Here is a 21,533-nt window from a genome sequence, read left to right as displayed (position 1 = left end):
TGATGTTCAGTTTTTGACTTGTATCCTCCAACCTTCTCACGAACCGGTCTCAGAAGAGAACACACACAAAGAAAGCAAAGAATCTCAGGAAAGATCCCTGCTGAAACCTGAGAAAGGTGTTCACATGAACATTTCTATTCAGACATTCAGCACTTTTTAATGTACATTAGTCATGATATATCCTTTTCATAGCACATTTCCTCTAATGAAAATGCTTTCATACCAGTCTAATTCAGTTTAAGTTAGGTTCTGTTTTCAGTTTGGAGCTTGGTACCTAAGTTATAATGATAAAACATTTATTAACTATTTACTTAAAATCTACTAAATTCGACATGGAAATAGTAACTAGGTTGTAAGATTGGCTTATGGGTGAAATTAGCCATTGAATAAATTTGATAAAATTATAAGAAAAATGTTTTTAATAAATACTAACAGTTATCGTTATTATTGTTTATGGATAGGTATTTTACTAAGATAGATATATATATATATATCCTCATCTGATTCCTACAGAAGTTCTGTGTGGCTCATACTACTCTTATCCTGTGTTATATATGTGGATACTGAGGCAGAGAGAGGTTAAGTGACATATTGTTCCAATAGCTATTGTCTGAAGAACCAGTAAAGGCAAGATTGGAGAGGTTTACTTTCTATTTGAACATAAACTAGTATATGAAAAAAATACTGGGATAAGATTCCAGTAAACTTAAGATTTAAAATTTAAAACATGCACAAGCTTTTCCCATTGGTATGTGATGGTTTCTTTTAAACAATGTATAAAGGGGACGTACACATTATATTCTTCTAAATATACTCATCATTGTAACTGAAGAACTGGTTCAATGACCATTTATAGTAATTTTAAAAACTTATATGAACATAGGTAATATGACTATTATAATTATTATTAGAGTAACCAATTCAAAATATTAACAGATACAAGGCTATTTGACTGGATTGATCAGTGGTATAGTACACATTTCAGAGATGACTCGTTTATAAAGGGAAATTATTTTAGTACCAGTGGTATTGTGTTTCTAATATATTAGTCCATAAAAAAAAATGGACATGCTCCCACAGGTGATCTTTCCCCATCATTTTTAAATATTTATTCTTTATTGTAATAATTTACGCTGTGACATAAACAATTGCTACAGGCTAAACTTTTTAGAAAAATGTTGAGTGTTATAAATATTGTCATTGTCAAACATTTATTCTTTATATTTTCTAAAGATTTTAAAAATAAACCTGTCCTATTATTGATTTCTCTGATAGAACACTTAATTTAATTATGATTGAGCTATTTCTTTTTAGTTTAGTTTAAGAAGAAATGTGCTTAAATCTAGATTTTCCTCTTCTGCAGAAATCCTTGCATAAAACTTATTTAACTTCTATTGTGCTTAAAAATAATTTAATTCATCCTTTTAGATTTGCACAGGGTACATTGCCAGAATAGACATATGGCAATGTTATATACCAGTCATTTGTCTTCCTTCTTAATGGTTGTTCCCATTTATTTATTTTTTGTGTGTAGGCTGAGACCAGTCATGTGCAAAGAGTTAGGTATTGTTGAAATTGAAGGCAGAACAGTTCCTAGTGAGCAAGACATAAGGCAACAGAAAAAAACACAGCAGCTTCTACAGATCACAGAAATGTAAGAGAAATTGCGCACCGTAGAATGAATTTGAGCATATTTTACCTGAAAAAAAAATGCAAACCTACAAAATCCAGGTTTGTTTATAGTCTCTTTTCTTACAAAACTCATTATTTTACTCACATTATTTTTATTGAGTACCTGTTAGACGTGACTTATATGCACAGGGTCCATGTAAACTGATTTTAACGCTAATTCTTTGAGGAAGAAGGTAGAGGAGGTATACCATCCTTATTTATAGACTTAGGACAGTGAAACTCTAAGAACGTCAAACTGAAAGTAATACTTGGGATTTATGGTTCTGAGTAATAATACTATTTCAGATCTTCTGTGATCTTAAAGAGAGACTGTTATTTAAGGCAGGAAAATACACTCCATGTCATCTGCATAATGGATAATTTAGCTAACTTTTCCAAGCTGTAAATAACCCCATAGCTATCCAAGAACTTATTTTGTTCTCCCTTTGATCTCATAGATAACCTTAAAGAACATTCCTTTCTTTCACCTTCCTCCTGTTATCACACAGGTAATCACTCTGGCAAGTTCTCTCCCCTTTTGGATATCAGTGCTAAATGAGATGAAGCATTTGTGAAGGGCCCTCAGCGGCCCTAATAGTCACACTACTCTGCTGGTTGAAAGTCCTCTCTAAATTGTTCAAATTCTTCAGAGCTGAAAAGTTTCCTCGTTTGAAGCAGTCAAGGAAATAATATCCTGAGAGAGAAAGACCAGTGAAATGAAGAGATTTGTGCTAGAACCTACTTTTATCCAAAAATAAGAACACTTTTTTTAGGAGAAATTTTCCACTTAGATTTTAGTTCTCAAGGACAAATAGAGTATCTTATTCAAGTGTGTATGTTGTTTGGGCCCAGCACACTATTAACTATCCATAATATATGTTAATAAAACCAATTGTTATATAATTAGGAAACCTGTAATTCATACAAAATGAAAAACAGATTTTGAGTGGAGACAATTCTCACAGGAGAGAATTTGTAGTCCAGTGAATGAAATTTGTGTAGGATGCAGCCGCACTTCATGTTGGCATGAGTGACAATCACACTTCACCTGCTACAACAGTTTATAAATTGATTATAACTCTAAGCTAAACAGCCTTGAAACAAACACTAAATTCAAGACAAAATAGTAATTCTGTAATTATTTTCATAATCTTTTTGAAGAGGAAGTCTATATGCTATTACACCCAGAAACATGTGGCAGCACATCTATTTATGAGCTTGATGTGGAGCAAAATGTATGGTGCAATCAATATATTTTGAGAAGAAAGGCTAAATGTTGTGCTTGCTGGGAATTTTCCCTATTAATGAAAACCTGTTGTATGAGGAAGCCTTAATTTAGAACCCATAGATTTAGAGTCCCTATACATGTTGTTCATAGTTAAAATTATGTGTAAATCACTGCACACAAAGAACAATATATTTTCATGGTTTTTATTCCTTAGAGATTGTTCTTAAGTAGTTTTGTAAGAACAGTAATTGTACATAAAGTTAGAAGGTAATAGATGATCCTTGAGTGAATATGCTGATATATTTTTCTCCGGGTACTTTGCTTATGTCATATACTGCCAAAGAACACTATATTTTTTATCAGTAAATTATGTATAACTATTTCTAATGTTTTGCAATAGGGATTCTCTTTCTGAAGTGTTAGAAAACAAAGCTGGCTCTTAAGTACATGGAAAAAATTCTAATTTAATGTTAGAACCAAATTATCCAAAGTGTTAAGTACAAATCTGGATGAGTCATTTTTACTTAGCAATAATTTATAAAATATTTAAGTAGTGACAGTATTATTATTTTTTAACCAATAATTTAATACTATGAACTGACTTACTGCTCAGCAGAGCAAATGGTATCTAAAGATCCAAGTTCTGTCTGGACTTCAGTATAAGAACTTAATATTATCCATTCACTCACTAAATCTGCTACCTTCTAAGAACTGAAAGCAAGTGTAAAAGTGCTGTTTCAGCTACATTACAAGTATAAGATGAAACTCTCATCTTTCAAGTAAACTTGCATCTATGAGGGAATATAAGACTAAAGCAAGTGAATTAATTCAAGAGAAAAACAATTTCTGAATGAAATAATTCAGGGTCAATTGACATGGGGAGACCAACCGGTGTTGTTTGGACGCCACATACATAGAGGGAAAGAAGAACATTTTACGAGATGAATAAACAGCACTAACAGGAAGTCATTTAGCATGGATGGGCACTGAATCCCTCCTTATGATAGAAGGAAAGAGAATACAATTGTGTGAAAAAATAAAATGCTAGAAATTACCTCAACAAACTTGTTCTCAAAATAGAAGTCATCTGACACATCCTAAAAAACTGACTTTCATAATTATTTTTAAAGTCTTTCAAAAACTATTCCAAAAACTTGCTTAGACAAGCTGTCCCATGGTTTATCAATCTTTACATTAATAATAACTATGATTTTCTGAGTCAACACTTTGCATGCTTTGAATAAAATAAGCCATTTATAATACAGAACCTGGCATAGATTAAATACTCAATAAATTATTCTCTCATTTAATCCTCACCCATCAAACTCCCACCAGCTTCATTTTATTCCATCTCATGTTATGCAAATTTTCTTCTATTAATATCCCCTCCCCATTTTTCAAATATTCAGACACTTAGAGTGCTTCACTATTACCATTGAGAGCAAAGTCCTGAATGAGTCTTTTAAAAGTTAAAAAAGGAAACCTACCTTTTCCTACATGGCAGTTTATATTTTCCACCTTCCTCCCCCCTCTTATAACTGTTAGAGAGTACTTACATTACACTGTGTCAGATATTCTTCTAAGCCCTTTATTTACAGTAACATATTTAATTTTTGACAGCCCTGGAAAATAAGAATTATTCACATTTGAAAGATGAAAAGGTTAAGAAACTTGTTCAAAGTCAAAATAACAGTAAGTGGTTTAAGGTTTGCTATAAACAATTTGTAAATCCGGGAATTTGTGAGCAATTTCTTCCACTTGAAAACTTCAACTGACTTTTCTTCTAGTCTACTGTTTCCCTTATATTTATGTACACAACACAACATAGTTTGATTCCTAGATTGATTTTGTCTGATACTCTTGATGTCAATCCTTACATCTTAACCACTATGAAACACCTGTGTGTGAGTGGATAGAGGGCAGGGGTTTGCAATGTTAACACACTACAGCACCTAATACAATGTGCAACTCAATTACAGGTAACTCACTAAAAAGTTGATTGGTGCAGTCTTGGCTGTTCTGTCTATAAAAATTTGGCAGGGAATGAGTATGGATTATCCACACTTCCCCCAAATCTATTTTCCATGTCCTTAAATTTTCATATTAGTCAAGTGAGATAATACATGAAAAAGACCATACTATAGTTTCTACATTAGTCAGTTCAGGCTGCCAAAACAAAATACCATAGATTGAGTGACTTAAACAACAGAAATTTATTTTGCACAGTTGTGGAGGCTGGAAGATTACGATCAATGTGCCAGCGTGGTAGGTTCTGGTGAAAGATCTCTTCCTGATTTGCTTAGCTACATTCAAGTTGTGTCCTCACATGGAAGGGAAAGAAAGACAGAGAGGGGGAGAGGGACCGAGAGACAGAGAGAGAGAGTTAGCTCTGGTATCTTTCTTAAAAGGGCACTAATCTCATGCATGAGGGTCTCACCATTTGAGGACTTGACCTCATTAAAACCTAGTTTTCTCACATCTAATCCATCTCCAAGCACCACCATAGTGGGGATTAGAACTTCAACGTATGGATTTTGGAAAAAAACACAATTCAGTCTATAATAGTTTCTCAAAAATAATATCTTACTTTCCAAAATCTTAAAAATGTAAATAAGTATATTCCCAGCAAAGAGAATTAACTACAAATGCTAAATATCATTTGATTGTGATTCAGAATCACTAAATAGGGCTACTAAACTTGAAAAATCATCTATTCTTTCTATTTGTAAGGGTGATAATCCCATTTTTACACTTATTTTTGAGCTTAATTTCATATTTTTGAACCATTTTATAGTTAAACTGAAATTTCTCTAAGAGTTTTCACTTTTAAAAAATCCTGCAATATGGATAGAGTATAGAGATATAAGTGGATTAATTTTTGAAGTGTCTCTTATCATGCATTCTGATCATATTCAGTCTAAATTTATGTCTTTCATTCATTTAACTCTTGACATTCCACAACTCTGATGGTTGTTAGTAGGGAACTATGTTCGGTGGCTTTTGCACAAGAGACATTTGTTTCTTTCACCAATTCTTTTTTTATTCATTCCATCTTTTTCTTACTCATATTTTTCAATATTGACATTGACTACTATTCCCAGATTTATCAAAGGTTTCTCTTTACCTTAACCTCAAACCTAATTGGCCATTTTCATCTACTATCCAATTCACTATTCCATGATACTGAACTATTGATAATGAATCTTTAGTCTGAAACTTGACATATAAATAGTTTTGTAGATAATAATTATTAGATTTCAGTGAGAAAACAGTGAAAATTTCTTATCAACCTCATGAGGATATGTCTCAGCATGCTTATCATAGTACCCATCCTTAGAATATTAACATTTACAATATTACTATTGTTAATACATATTTGGCTTTGAAAACATTTATTTTAATATATAATGAAAACCATTTTCTTTTAAAAAAGAGTCTTAAAAACTAATTTAAAAATATTTACATAAAATGATCTTAATTTCACTTCCTACCTACCATTTTGTTCAAACTGGAAATCATAAATTATAACTTGATAAAATTATTTTTTATTAAAATAATTCTAACTCATAAATTAAAAAATATTTGTCATTTATAATTTATGCAAGCTGTGATCCTAGAGAGTCAAATACTTTGAAGCTTATATTCTCATTTTAAGGGGAAACACATGGCTGACTAGTTCTTTGTTGATAGAAACCCCAGTAATGATTTCAGAGAGAGAATTATATACTTTAGGATTCTCCATGTTAAGATGTTAAATAAAACTACTTGGGGCACCTGGGTAGCTCAGTCAGTTAAATGTCTGATTCTTGGTTTCAGCTCGGGTCATGAACTCACAGTCTGTGTGTTCAAGCCTTACCCTGAGTGCTGCGGTGGGAGAACAGAGCCTGCTTGCGATTCTCTCCGTCTCTCTCTCTCTCTGTCCCTTCCTTGCTTATACTCTCTCTCTCTCTCTCAAAAATAAATAGATAGGGGTGCCTCGTTGGGTCAGTCAGTTAAGCGTCCAGCTTCAGCTCAGTTGGTGGGTTCAAGCCCCATGCTGGGCTCTGTGCTGACAGCTCAGAGCCTGGAGCCTATTTCGGATTCTGTGTCTCCCTGTCTCTCTGCCCCTCCCCCACTTGCACGCGTGTGCTCGCTCTGGCGCATGCTTGCTCTCTCTCAAAAATAAATAAACATTAAAAAAATTAAAAATAAACAAATCAATAAGTTAATTTACAAAAACCCTGTACTTTAAGGTTACTTTCTACTTTTCTAAATATCAGAAATTATTTTTTGTAATATATTATTTTTTTTGTCAATTTCAATTATTTTAATAGTTGAGGAGCTATTCAGAAAAAGTATCTGGTTATTATTCCTCTGACTTTCCTAAAAGAATTATTATTATTTGACATAATTTTCTCTTTGGAATGCTTTGTTAAGTGTCCAATAACCTTAATTGAAAGATGTTAACAGTTCAGAAAATTTTAATTCTATGATGTTCTTTGTGTTTTGTGCATTATTAGCTAAAGAGACTGCTAATATATTGCTAAATCTGTTGGGATTTACTCACTCCAGTTTTAATAGACTAACTCCAACAAATCATAGACTAACACTTGAGAATGAATAATGGTCTTAAAGATATATGATGTATTTATCTGAATAATGATGAAGACTCAGCTATCTGTAAGGAAACTTCAGAAGGCTGTACTTCATTTTTTTTATTGCTAAGACAGTAGGAGAGGAATGAGAGAAACTAGTAGGAAAATTGAGTAAGTTTCATGGTCAGGAAATAAAAATGATAAATATAATCTTGAAAAATACTTTACATAATCCTTTAGAAAATAAAGTACAAAAGAAAAAACTGAAAATAAAACAAAAAAAGCATAAAGTGTAATGAAAAAGTGATAACATTTACAAATATTTTTAAACAATGTTGAAATGTTTCAAAATATTAAAATATTGTTTAAAAATGGGAAATAACATATAAATATACAAGTCCAATAGCAGAAAACTATGCAACCTACTAGAAGATAATAAAGGTTTGAATAACTGAAGAATCATACTATGATTATGAAAATGCATAACATAAAAGAACATCTATAAATTATTATAATTCCAATAAAGAATCTGTTATGTTTTTGTTTCTTGCAAAATTATTCTACACCTGATCTAAGACTTCTCCAGTGCATTAAAATGATTTTTAAAACTATAGTACTAGTTGCCCAATAAATTGAGATTTTCAGCAAACTGAAAACTGACTTTTCCAAATGTGGTCTCCAAACCTCAGAAAGTGTACCCTGGGATTGGAAAGTGAACTGGAAAGCCCACCTTGGAGCTGGGACTCTGTGGACTGGTACTTACTGCTCTTGGGGAGAGGAAGGAGAAGAGGTGGCTGTAAGAGAGCCCAGGCTAGTGGCACTCAGGGAGAGGAGTTGGGTTATCTTAGTCATCACTCTCTTCATTTCCAGTACTCGGATTCCCCTGAAAACTCCAGCAAATCTGAAGAAGAAAAGATTCCATTTTGCTGTAGACCATTTTTTCATTCCTGTTCATTCCTCCACATTGACCTAAAGGAACACAATGTAGGTTTTCAAAATTCTTGAATGCCTTTATTCTGAGAAACAAAATTGAAAATATAACCTCAAGATTATTTAAAGACTATTCTGTTTTATTGAACAAAGTTAATTCTTCAGTTTTAGTCAGAATAAGAACTTACACAGGAACTGGAGATAATGAATCTATATTATAATTGTCTACAATTAAAAAAAAAAAAACCCTACATTCTTGGTGTAGGATTGTGTATATATTCCTCACATATAATAGATTAGACTATTCCAAACCGTAATGTATGTATATATTTACTTTATGGTAGATGATAACATCTATGATGAAAGAAGTAGTGTGGGGGACATTAAAATTCTTATTGTCAAATAAGAATTAAAGTTCTCTTTTATACTTTAGCTTCAAACCATAGACCAAAATATATTTTAGGTAGATTAAAATATGACAATAAAAATGTTAGATGACTGCATAAATCTATATGTGTATATCATGGCAAAAGCATTTCAAATCATGACCCACAAGTCAGACATCATAACACAAAAGTTTGATAGGCTTGATTACATAAAATTATAAGACTTATCTATCAACTGAAAAGACCACAAATGAAGAATAAACAAAAAATTGTTAAAAATGTCCAACTTTCTATGGAAAGAGATGTTGCAACAGAAAATCTGAATGAAAAAAATAATCAAATTTCATTAACAACCATTTCAAAATTAATGAATTCATATGGACAAAAGTAGTAAGACACATTTATGGTAACTTGTAAATACCAAATATTTAACATTTATCAATATTAGATTGGCAAATTTTTTAATTATAATATTTGATGTTAGTATTATAGAGGTGAAAATCCTTCAGATGCTGTTGGTGGAGGATGAATTTATATAATCTTTCTACAATATAATTTGGCAATATTTATCAATAGTCTTTAAATAATATTGTTTATTCCAGTTGGTCTGGAAATAGTATGTTTCAGAATTACCTTCAGGAAATGAGACAGGTACAGAGATGTATGAATAAGAGTGACTTCTCAGTTCCCAAAAAGAGTGCTCAGTTCTGAGAGAGAGAAATGATTTACAACCATGTGTATTTGGGGACTTGAGCAAGAAGTGGGATTTGGAACTCATTCTAAAGTGTCTAAGCAAGGAATAAGAATAGGTAATTCAGAGGTGTGGCAGGCTTATTTTTTGTTTCTTTTTCTTCCTGTTTTTTTTAATTTTTAGATTTACAGCTAATGGCAGAAATTAAGGGAAATACAAGTAATATATAATAGAAAGGTACATTGACAACAGCTGCAATGGCAGGTTCACTTTTTAATACTCAGTGTTTTTAAAGTAAACCTTTTTTATTCCTCCTTGGACATGTATTCTTAGTTGGACAATTTTCAAGGCATATGTTCTTAGCTGGGCAATTTTCTTCCAGGTGAAGACCGAGTGATCTATAGCCTTACTTACTCTTGTAGCTTCTCTCAGTTTCAGTTTGTATCTCCTGAGATCACCTTGGAAGTTAACACATGGGACGTTTTTATTGGCTGGATCTTCATTCAATTGTCCAGAACACAGATCACATGATTACATTCAACTGAAGTGAAGCCAGAAAATGTTTTCCTATGTGCACTGAAAGAAAAGGAAACATGTTTGTTATTAGCTAGAAATCTCTTCCCCAGTATATCCTTCTGATTACCAAATATTTTTTCACTTCTTTTCCCTCACACAAACCACTTCCATACCCTGTCTAAAGACACAACCTAACATCCCATCAAGCCAAGGTATCCAATTCGAAGACTAAGCTCTTCAGATATTCACAGTCTTATTCATGATATCTGGATGTATTTGTCAAAGGACAAATTATTAATTATTAATGCTCCTCTCTACCCATACACAAAATACAATGATAGCACACAGCCAAGAGGAAGTGCTTCTTAATATAAATGTTCTCATTTGGAAATAGAGAATGAGAAACACTGAGTAGTCACTTATCTATAGCAATTATGAAAACATCCCAGACTGGCAATCAAAGATCCCTCTGCCTTGGCAGTAGTTGTACTTCCTTGAAGAAACTGAATTCTCCTTTGTACATTCTTTTTTGTTTCCCCCAATGCTGCCCTATGGGAGAATTCAATCTGTAAGTTATATTCCATGGGCACATCTGAAGTATGCTCTTCAGGGAGACTACATAGCTTTTATAGTCCACTCCTTGCCTCTACCAAGTTTGGGAATCCTGAGGTTGTTTGAAGTTTTAAATAGACTTTTTTTTTTGTCTATGTAGACAATGCTACTTTCATGCAATAGTTTCATGAAAAACACAGTAGACTCCTAAAATGTCATATTCATGTGTCTATAATCACAGTTTAAGATCTTTTGAAGACATAATTGTAAACCCTAATTTTTTTCTTTGCTTTCTCTGTCCTTTAGACCAAAAATAATTAGCATGAGGATACTTGCAATGTGGGCTTGGGAGGGGAGGCAGCACACTGAATCCGACCTTTGTGGTAGGGTTCAGCCTTAGTGGGTTTTGTTGCTCAAAGCTTCTTTCAGTTTTAATCCCTTATTATGTGGCTTCTATAAAGAGTTGATTTTCCAAACTTTGGAGTTCCCAGTTGTCTGGGCTTTCTTTTCCTCGTTTCATTTCTGCTTGAAAGCTGGCTATCCTTTGCTGGGTTCGTGTCTTTCCTGTAATATTTTACTAAAGGCCAAATGTGAAAGTATATTATTAATCAGTACCTCTCTAGCTACTTTCTCTAAAGCTACAAGTCAAATAGGCACTTAATCCTCTACATTGAGTATTCATTTTCCTCCTTCTGTCAATCACATTAAACACAAATTGTAACACCGTCCTCTCCTTGAAATATGTTCTTTCCTTTGATCAACTACAATGTGCTCTGCAGGATATTTTCCTAACTCACTGTTCTCTCCTGCTCAGTTGGCTCTACTGGAAGCACTTTCTCTTCCTAGACTTTAGATATGGGAGTTCCTCAGTTCAGTTGTCACACGTCTTGTCTCTTTTTAGACTCACTTCCTTGGGGAGTTCATCAATTGCCATAGCTTTAAATAATATTTATATGATAATAAATCCTGGGTTATCATCTCAGTCCCAGCCTTTCCTATGACATAATTTTATTTCTTAAATGATATAGTGGTGTTCATCACACTAAAAAAATACACACATACACACGGATATACAGAGTCGCCCATGTTTTCAGAAAGAGAAGAGGAATGAAAGGCATAAAACCATGGAACATTGTATACATGTGTTTGTTTATCCAGTCTTAAAATGTAAACTCAGTGGCAACAGTAACTGATATGGCAAATGTTACATTCCCAGGTATGTTGTACAAATGAATATTTGTTGACTGGATGGTTGGTTTAATACACATTAATGGAATTTTACTTCAGTAGAAATGTGCTAATTTTCAGAATAACTCATTGTAATGCAGATATGCCCTCTATACTTAAATAACACATCAGTTGTGTGATATTTTACTCTCTTTTCTAGATCCCAATGCTCTGGCTGGCCAGACTGGCCCTGATCATGCTCTTATAGGAGGAATAGTGGCTGTAGTTGTATTTGTTACGCTGTGCTCTATATTTCTGCTTGGTCGATATCTGGCAAGACATAAAGGTAGGTAATATTTAACAAAGTATTCTTAACTTTGGCAAAAATATATTCTAAAGACTAGCTTAATCGTGAAATATTAAATGAGTGTATGCATATACGTGACAGAGAGATCTAAATATGAAATTATTTCAGGGAATTCTTGATTATTTCAATGAAGGTTGGATTGGTTTAGCAAAATAATGTTTAGCCAATGGCCAAAGGTTACAGAGTGAGCCACTGGCTCAGGGAAAAAAATAGCAAGTTTGTATTTATCTCTAGGATTGACATTCAACTATAATGTTAAGTGTTCAGCCAACGTTTTTGTCTGTAGGTTTATAGACACACATATGGCCATATCAGTGAGGAAAATGTGTGATTTTTTTGCAGTGAGCTAGGTAGCCAACTATTGACATAATCTACTTTTAAGTGGAGTTTTCAAAATGAAAGATGACACGTTTGATGTGATCATTATCAACATCTTCACAAAGGGCCCTGATTGCTACAGCTGCATGGATCACATGGTCTGTATCCATCATTAAAGAAATCAAACTACTCATTACCCATTCCAGTTAGGCAGTTGCGCCCAGTTAACCTGGCCACTGCTTCATCTATAACATATACCTGAAAACCGATAGTGTGCGACGTTAGAAGAGTGAAATGTATGGTTTCTTATGTCTCAGAATGTGTTCTCACCTATAAGAAATCGGGCATAAGTTCCTTCCTCAACGAATGCACTGCTAACGCTGGCTATTTTACCAGTCTCACAGAACTAACAAATATATATATATTTTTCTCTCAATACCCACAGGAACATATTTAACAAACGAAGCTAAAGGAGCCGAAGATGCACCAGATGCTGACACAGCCATTATCAATGCTGAAGGCAGCCAAGTCAATGCTGAAGAGAAAAAAGAGTATTTCATTTAAAATGCAGGCCAAGATTATGAGTTTTCCTTACCAGGCTGGCTGCTGGAGAAAACTGGCTATCATCTTTCAGAATTCATTTCTACCATCTTCTGCTACCTTTATTAACTTCCATACTGTACTGCTATCAGTGGCCAGTGTATACCAACAATCAGCTGTCGAAAGCATCATTCTTTAATTACTGTACCATCCATAATGCAGGACATTTCTTACTGCCTAAATTCCACACCATTGCTCTCTTAACATACAGTGCTTGAATATACAGCCTTAACAATGTTAATCATCTCCTTGGATCATGGTATTGAGTTGTTTTTATACATTGAAAAAAAGTATGCAAAGTGTTTTTTTTTCCCCCTCATCTTTTCCCCCATTAAATCATAAATTTTGTCAGTTTGCCACTGGACAGCTTTCACGAGTAGTAGGATTAGGTAAAGACCTAACATGTTTAAGTTTAATCAGAGATTAGAGGTTTACGGTGTTTTCCACATGTCCACCTTCAAAGACATGTTTGGAAACGTATGCCCTAGAAAACACACTGTAGAATAGATTCTGGAATGTTTGAGATTATACTAGTAAAGCTGTATCAATTTGCTATTAAAAAATATAGTATTTGATACAGGAGCCATGTGTATGAATTGCAATCATGCCATGACATCTTATATATAATTATATAGATTCCACCATTAGGTTATTTTAGCTTCATTTACCAGTAAGTTTTTACAAACATGTTACTGCTTTGGGAATCACAAAGATTTCATTCATTTCTCTAATTTGATTCTGTAATTTATTTGCTCCATAAGAACTCACCTGCCTAAACAAAACTGAAGTATCCATAGGGCACAATTTTGAAACATTTAGTATCTGTATATAGTGCATATAATAAATCCAATTAAACATTATTTGATACATATTTAACTTTTTTGGCTGTAGGTAATTCAGTCATAAGTAAGCATTTTCTAATGTCCATTATATCCCTTTAGATATTACTTAAACCAATATTATAAGTAGATAACATGTATTAGTATTTTTGTCTGTATGTCCTAGCACTGTTCAACAACAAATTTTTCTAGTTCTTGTTAATTTTTATTTGTTATACAATGGAAGCACAATGTTATAAGGAAAGGTAATTTTAAGCTAACAACCAGTGCACAGCCTCAGGTTTTCAATTACAACCACAGTTGAATAATAACCTAAAAGTAAACTCTTAGTTTGCTAAAAATTAAAAAAAATAATAATAATTTGGCAGTTCCAGAGCTGCTTACCTATGTTGGTTTGCCAAAAAGAAGTGTTTAAGTATGTTTTCTGTATAAATGAACTAATTCTTTATTAAATTCCTGTCTATGCATTTTGTGAGGTACAAACTTATGAAACAGTGAGTGATGGAGAATTTCTGCCATGCTTTTAACTCCAAGGTGAAAGTCTCTTTCTCTGGATTATTTCTGAAATTTTGGTGTATTTAACCATTAAGAAATGCTGTATTCTTACATATGATACAGAGTCAATCTAAAGTCATATTATTTCTTCTAGTAAAATACAATATTGCTAGATTAGTTCTCATTAAATTTATTATATGCTAAAAATTAAAAATCCAGTTAGATAAAAAATTATTTTCCCATTCAGAAGCATTGCACCTTTAAGAAGAAAACAAATAGGACAATACGGTAGCTATACTTGTGATGTCTGAAAGCATGATGGCCTATGGTTTTAAAAATAATATCTTGGAATTTATTTTTGGGAAATGAGAATGGTTGAGTATGACATCATGTATTAATATCAAATGGAAGACAAGGGTGCTGTATCTTATTTATCAGAAAAGTATAAACTTTTAAAGACAACGTTAGAATTTTTAAATTGTTTTTTTTTTTATTGTTGAAGCATTTATCTTGTTGATTTCTTACAAAACAAAAAGGACGATGTCAGTCAAGCAGCACTTTTTCAGAATATACAGAACATAAATAATATGATGTGGTTGAGTGTTAACATAATAAATCATATACAGTATGACATTTTAAGGAAATAAGTCTGCATTGATGTGATTGCATGCTTGTTTTTACAGTTCACTCCATACCATCTGTGGAAAAATGCAATAATATGTTAATATAGTATGGTAGTTTGAGAGAATCAGGTAGGTGCTACTAGACACATTGAAACTAGAATAGGTTTATAAACTGTTCATATCTTTCAATGCATAATCTTTAGAAAGACTCCACAAAACAAAATTCATCCTGTTAGTACAAAATGGAAAGGTTCTTATTACAGAAGTAAGTTGTATAAACTGCATCATCAATGACTATTTAAAGCTTAATTTCAGGATGCACTTACAAAATTGCTACTCTTCATTGATGCTGTATTTACATCCCTCTTCATTTTGTCTATATTCTACTTGGCTCCAACTGCTAAATTGTTGCCTAAATAACTCAATCATTATTTATAGCACTGTAAAATTAGAAATCAAAAATTGGTTGTATTTCAAAATTTTTGACTCTTTTAACCCATTAGAGTAATATAAAAACTCATTAGAACTCTTTAAAAGAAACTAATATATTATGATTTGTGGGCTCTAATAAAATGTTTTGCCAGTTAAGATAGTTCGATTTGAATTAGGTATCATTTTTAGTTACTGAAAAATATAGCAATAGAATCATATTTTCCTATCTGTAAAATGTATTTTATTTCCACTAAACAAGGACATAAGTTGTAAAAATTCTGCCCATTTCTGCCAAAATCAGGAAAAAAAAAAACCAAAATAGCATTTCAAAATAGAACCATGTCAATTGCAATGTCTGAAATGTGCACATGCGTATGCACAGAGAGCCAAATTCTGTCTCTGCTTATTGAGCACAGAAGCTACAGAACTCAACTGAAGGAGTGTGAACACACACACACCCCTAGTAGAATATGGAGTATTATTCTTTACCAAAAGTAGCTATTCTCTGCCAGTGTACTGTTTACAGTGTAAATTGATCATTCTCCATCAAAGAAGTGTAAACAGCATTCTTTTTTTCTTCCATTCTTGAGTGTCCTAGATAGAATGATTATTAAAATTAGGAAGAAAAAGGAACGTTTGTGAGTACAAGAGCAAAGATAGAGCACATGCGCAGAGTATTGATATGTGTATGTTTATGTGTGAGTGTGTGTGTGTGTGTGTGTGTGTGTGTGTGTAAGAGAGAAAGAGAAAGAAAGATAGAGAGAGAGAAATTTCAACTTGTTTTCTTTTACCAGAGAATCCAAGAAGCAGTTTAAGGAACCTGATTTTGGAGTTTAATCTAGAAACTGGATGATCTCATATTGATTCAAGATGATTAATATTGCATTGAAATCCCACAATTAAAATAGAGAAAGAAAACTAACTTTCCTAAATATGGCAAAGAAGCTAACACCTCATTTATTTTCATTTCTTTGTAAAAATATAAATATCTCAAATTAAAAGGACAGGCTCACTTGTAATTATGTACTCATGATTGTAACAGCATTGAGATTCCATATAGGCACATGTACAGCAGCTGTTTGACGGTGATGATTCTTCCTTGTGACATACCAGTTATCGTGTAATTTAGTGCCACTTATTGCAAAGTGTTACCAAGGGGAACATTGAAAGTACTTTTTCTTTTCCTTTGGACATAAGGATAATTTGATGAATGATAAAATGAACTTCATGTTACATGTTTTAATTGTGGAGAAAATGCAAAACCTCGTATCTTACTGCAACTTCCCTTTCATATTGCTAATTACGTAGAGCCCACTAAAAGTGCCCAATATCATCCCCCTTTGCGAATGGTAATCTGTGATGAATATACGAAATAAAACAAACAAAAAGAGCTGGCAACCACAGCTGAAATAAGTGAAACATCTAACGAGAATTACTGCGTAATGCTTTTTATTAAGTGGCACAAAGTACACACTAAAAACTATGCAAAATATAGGTAACTACAGTGTACGTACATGTAAGTATCGTGTACTTGCTGTGTATGGATGTTGGAAACCCATGTAATTATAATATGCATTTTGAATATTGGGAAAGAGGAAATCTTAGTGTAGATAATAGAATTTGTTTTGAAATATACACTGGCAATATTGAAATATACTCAGTGCAATATCTGAAATTCTATTGCTGGATACTTCATGCAAAGGGATTTTAAAGAATTCTTTAACACCATCCAAGAGGTTGCTAATCTTCACCTCCCACGCACTAAAGCATTAATTAAAAATGCAGTTGATTCAACAACAACACTTTAAGTTTTTCTTAATCATTAATGTGACACAATAAAATTATTTGGCCTACTTTTTAGCACAACTGGAGAGAAAGAAATAACCTGAGTTTCAAACTTTGCTTGATATCTAATTGAATTTGGAATTCTTAAACTTTCTTTGAAATGTGTGTATATTTTAATAGGTTATGGTACTTTTATTATAAGTACAAATTTATTCAGTCAAAGAACACAGGTTACCCTTAGTCAGTAGTTAGAGTCACTATATCTTAATGGGAAATTTTTTAGACCTTTATTCTATTTATTTTATTTTTTCCCCCTTTCTCTCCCTATTGTGTCCCAGACATACCCTTTGCACTTATACCCTTCCAAAGGCAACGGATTGAAAGTAGCAAGATTATAAAGAGAGCTAAAGGGGACAACGTGTAAGAATGGGTTCTAAACTCATCAGCATTTTTATGTATTGAGATTATTAATATTGAATGCAATAGTTATTGGATATAGCTGGTAAGTTCTCTGCCATGCATACTTACAATAATCCTTCTACCTCTCACTTTTAACATGGGCTATGATATAGAAGAAATAATGATTTACAGGATATCCCAGGAAGCACTCTTTGGGACTATCATAACAGTCCTCTCCCTAGCCCCTGGGAAATCTCAAAAGCCAATTTCTTTTAGTGTATTCAGTGGTGTATGGATCTGCATTGGTTTTCCTTTTCTATCATTAACTTTTCCTATAGGCAAAATATGCTAATTTTATAAGGATATTTCTTCTCATGCCTACTGATATTTCAATGTAATATAATTGTGTTGATTTTTAAAGAATAATTTAAATGGCAACACTTTGGAATCCAATCTGACATTTCATTATTTAAAATGCAACAATTTCTCATAAATTAATGCTGTGCTTTTAAGTAAAAATTATGTAAATGATTTATTTTCCCAAGAAGTGTTATCTATGTAAGACAAAAATTTAAGTATTTAAAATTGCCTCCTTATTAACAAATAATACCTGAACAATGAATGCAAAGTCTTGCCACAAATGCCCACTTTATTGTGTCTGCTTAGACATAAGATGAATTTTTCAAATGATGTAATTTAATTTTCGAAAAGGAAATTACATTTTAAAAGCAGATTTTTCTTTAGAAAAAAAAAGACACAAGAAAATATTTCAAATTATGATGTTGAATCTATAAAATATGCTTCAAGTAAGATGTTTCTATGTTATGTGGTTATGTTACAAATAATATTTGGTCGAATCTTTACCATCTTTTCCATATATATATATGTGTTTTATATATATATATATGTTAGTTACAGGAAATGTATGGTTATTTTGGAGAGAATGGGCCCACATGTGAAAAATATGTAAAGAGAAAACACTATTTTCCCCTATAACACATACTGTATATTTCAAAAGAAAAAAAAAGTTAAAAGATATTTGAAGATTGCAGGGGCAAAAAAAAGAAAAAAAAAAAAAAAGGCCTCCCAGGGCTCAGCACTTAAGCACTTTTCCCACATCCAGGGTCAGAACAGCGGTGATTTCCCACACGGACTTTTAAGTGCGGTATGAATGCGACATTACACTTCTATTATACACAGTACTGTTAAACCTCAAATGTTTTCTTTCTTCAGATGCTTTTCCTTGTACATGCTCCTAGTAGACACTTTTCTCTTTATATTTGCTGATAGTGAAAGTTATATGCAATAAAATATTTGATGGTTGAAAGCAGTGGTCACCAGTTGGTTAAAAAACAAACAAACTGAACAAACTATGAAATGTAAACTGAATTGTTATCTCTTTATCTTTTTTGCGTTTCTCTGTGTTTCTAATGTATTGAATGATTCTCATAAATAGAAAAATAATTTAGAGATTTTTCAAAACTAGTACTTTCTCCTTATAAATGTATAAAATTTTAATCTCTTTACAAATTTATTTAACTGTACCTGCTGTACTTATTGTAGATTCAATGATGCAGTTAAGTAGTAACCCAAGAGTTTGGGATTACTGACCTATTTTCTTCATATTCAGTTCACATCAGTATTTGTGAATTGGTTGTTTAGCTTTTCATTCAACCAAAAAAATATTCCCTCAAGAAAGCTCCATTTTTACCATAAATATTTCAACCTAATCAACATTGGAACAAGTCTGCCATGTTAAAAAAAATTTAAAGACTTATCTCTGAAAATGGTATCCAGAAATGCAGGTGTTCCCAGTAATGTAGCTTCAAAAATAAAATGTTCTATTTATATGACATGAAATTCATAACTTTTGGAAGGGTATATTTATGACAACATAAAAATAAATTCTGTGCTATAAAGAAGATTCGCCAAAATAAACATATTGCACAGAAGATAGAAAAACACAATTATTGAATCTACTGTTATCATAAACATCATCAAAAAACAAAATGCATATTGTAATATTAGGTACATGACACTTGCATGTTGATATGCCTATATACTTACAAAGTATTCAATGTGTACTTAGTGGCGCTTAAAATATGTCATGTACAACTCTTATAAACATTCTTACAGGGTTCCCATTTGCACTTCATCTTTCAGTAAAGTCTTGTCAGAAAAAAAAATGTCTGATACATATGGAAAAATAAAATTTGAATTTTAGTTATCTGTTGGACACTACTGAATTGTCTATTCATTTAGTTCATTTTCTTAGGTCTGAAAGCAGACATTGAAAGATGGAACTTTCTTTTTTCCCACTGACAGGTTATAAAAGATGTTACAAACCAAACATTATTTTACATATCTTTTTCAACTGACCACATTATCCATTCATTTTAGATTTTCTAGTGATGCGTATTTTCCTTGTAAACTTCTAAGTGGAATTTTTAAAAACTAAGCAGTAGTAGAATAAATGTTATTTGTACAACATTTAATCGTTACTCCTTGGAGAATATGAACCTTGTAATATGGTCACTAAGGGTAAAAAAAAAAATGTTGCTGACTTAGGGAAATCTGTTTGAGATTGCCAAAATTTTAATAATCTGTAAAGGTAATATTACATTCACTTATGTGTGTTTACTAATGTTGACTAGGAACAGAAGCAAAAATACCTAAACCTATTTTTTTTAATTTTCACACTCTAACCAGTATTATATATTTCAACTACCTAAGATAATACAATTAATAATATATCCATCCTAAGCTTATGCCAATAAGAATTTGAGATAAGCTTTTAAATTTATGGGAGATTTTCTTTGTGTCTTTGGAAGTTCACTTACCATAAGGTATTTTATAGTCTACTTTAAATAACAGATTTTGTTATACAGGGTAAGCCAAAGGCTGTACAAGAATTAGTGTCATTGGGTCTGATATTTGTGTTAGACCATGAAATATTCCATTAAAATTTATCTGTAAATACAAGGCAAGATTTTGTATCTGGTTTATTTTATTAAATAACATTTTATTTACTTTAATTCATTTTTTCCTAGCAAAAGCAGCCCTGCAATACAATTTAACAAAGTTGATTCTGCATCAAAGATAGAATTCAACACATCTGAAAGCAAATGATGGCATTTGATATAATCACATTCTTTGACACAATCGTTGTTTTTTTTCCTGCTATCCAAAATGCCCATTTTATATGGCTGCACAGACATATACACATACGACATCCGTATTACCTAGATTAAAATCAACTCTGTTTTCATATTGGCAATTGTTTCCGTTAAAATATTCTTTGGCATTTTTTGTTTAACCAAGGAGCCTCACTGGAAATTCTACTTCATATAATTCACTAAAGGATAGAGTTAAGTTGAGGTGTTCTTAATTATCATTGCATAGTGGCTTTAGTCCATGAGAGAGATCCTCATTATATGACAATCCTGAAATGATGCTAAAAATAAGTGCACACTTTTTTAAAACAAGAAGTTCTAGGAAATACATAGTTTAATTTTTTTCAAACCATATTTGTTTTGTGCAATTTAAGGATTTTTTTTTAATGTTTTGAAATCCAACAAATAAAAAATAGAGACGAGATTAAAGGAAAAAAGCAGTTTCCTGGTTGCATTTTATTTTTTTTTTTTATTTTTATTTAAAAAAAATTTTTTTTTTCAACGTTTATTTATTTTTGGGACAGAGAGAGACAGAGCATGAACGGGGGAGGGGCAGAGAGAGAGGGAGACACAGAATCGGAAACAGGCTCCAGGCCCTGAGCCATCAGCCCAGGGCCTGACGCGGGGCTCGAACTCCCGGACCACGAGATCGTGACCTGGCTGAAGTCGGACGCTTAACCGACTGCGCCACCCAGGCGCCCCCTTGGTTGCATTTTAAATGCCACCTTGTGCTCTACTCTACATTGCATGTTATTGAAAACATAACTATTGAACACCTACTACATAA

The 21,533-nt window shown here is 32.4% G+C and overlaps 1 protein-coding gene across 3 annotated transcripts in view; it reads left to right on the top strand.

Moving 5' to 3' along the window:
- CADM2 (cell adhesion molecule 2) overlaps positions 1–20,560 on the top strand; it is a 1,074,502-nt gene extending 1,053,942 nt beyond the window's left edge. For all 3 annotated transcript variants that reach the window (XM_086675698.1, XM_086675699.1, XM_086675697.1), the window contains 2 exons: positions 11,936–12,061; positions 12,846–20,560. In XM_086675698.1, coding sequence (XP_086531824.1) covers positions 11,936–12,061; positions 12,846–12,964 — 245 coding nt within the window. In that variant the 3' untranslated portion in view covers positions 12,965–20,560. The remainder of the gene's footprint in view (positions 1–11,935; positions 12,062–12,845) is intronic.
- Positions 20,561–21,533: the final 973 nt, after the last annotated feature.

Source organism: Puma concolor, chromosome C2 (assembly GCF_028749965.1).
Source record: "Puma concolor isolate L17-30 chromosome C2, mPumCon1.1.hap2, whole genome shotgun sequence".
NCBI classification, from domain to species: Eukaryota; Metazoa; Chordata; class Mammalia; order Carnivora; family Felidae; genus Puma; species Puma concolor.
This window is presented reverse-complemented; position numbering and strand designations above follow the sequence as displayed.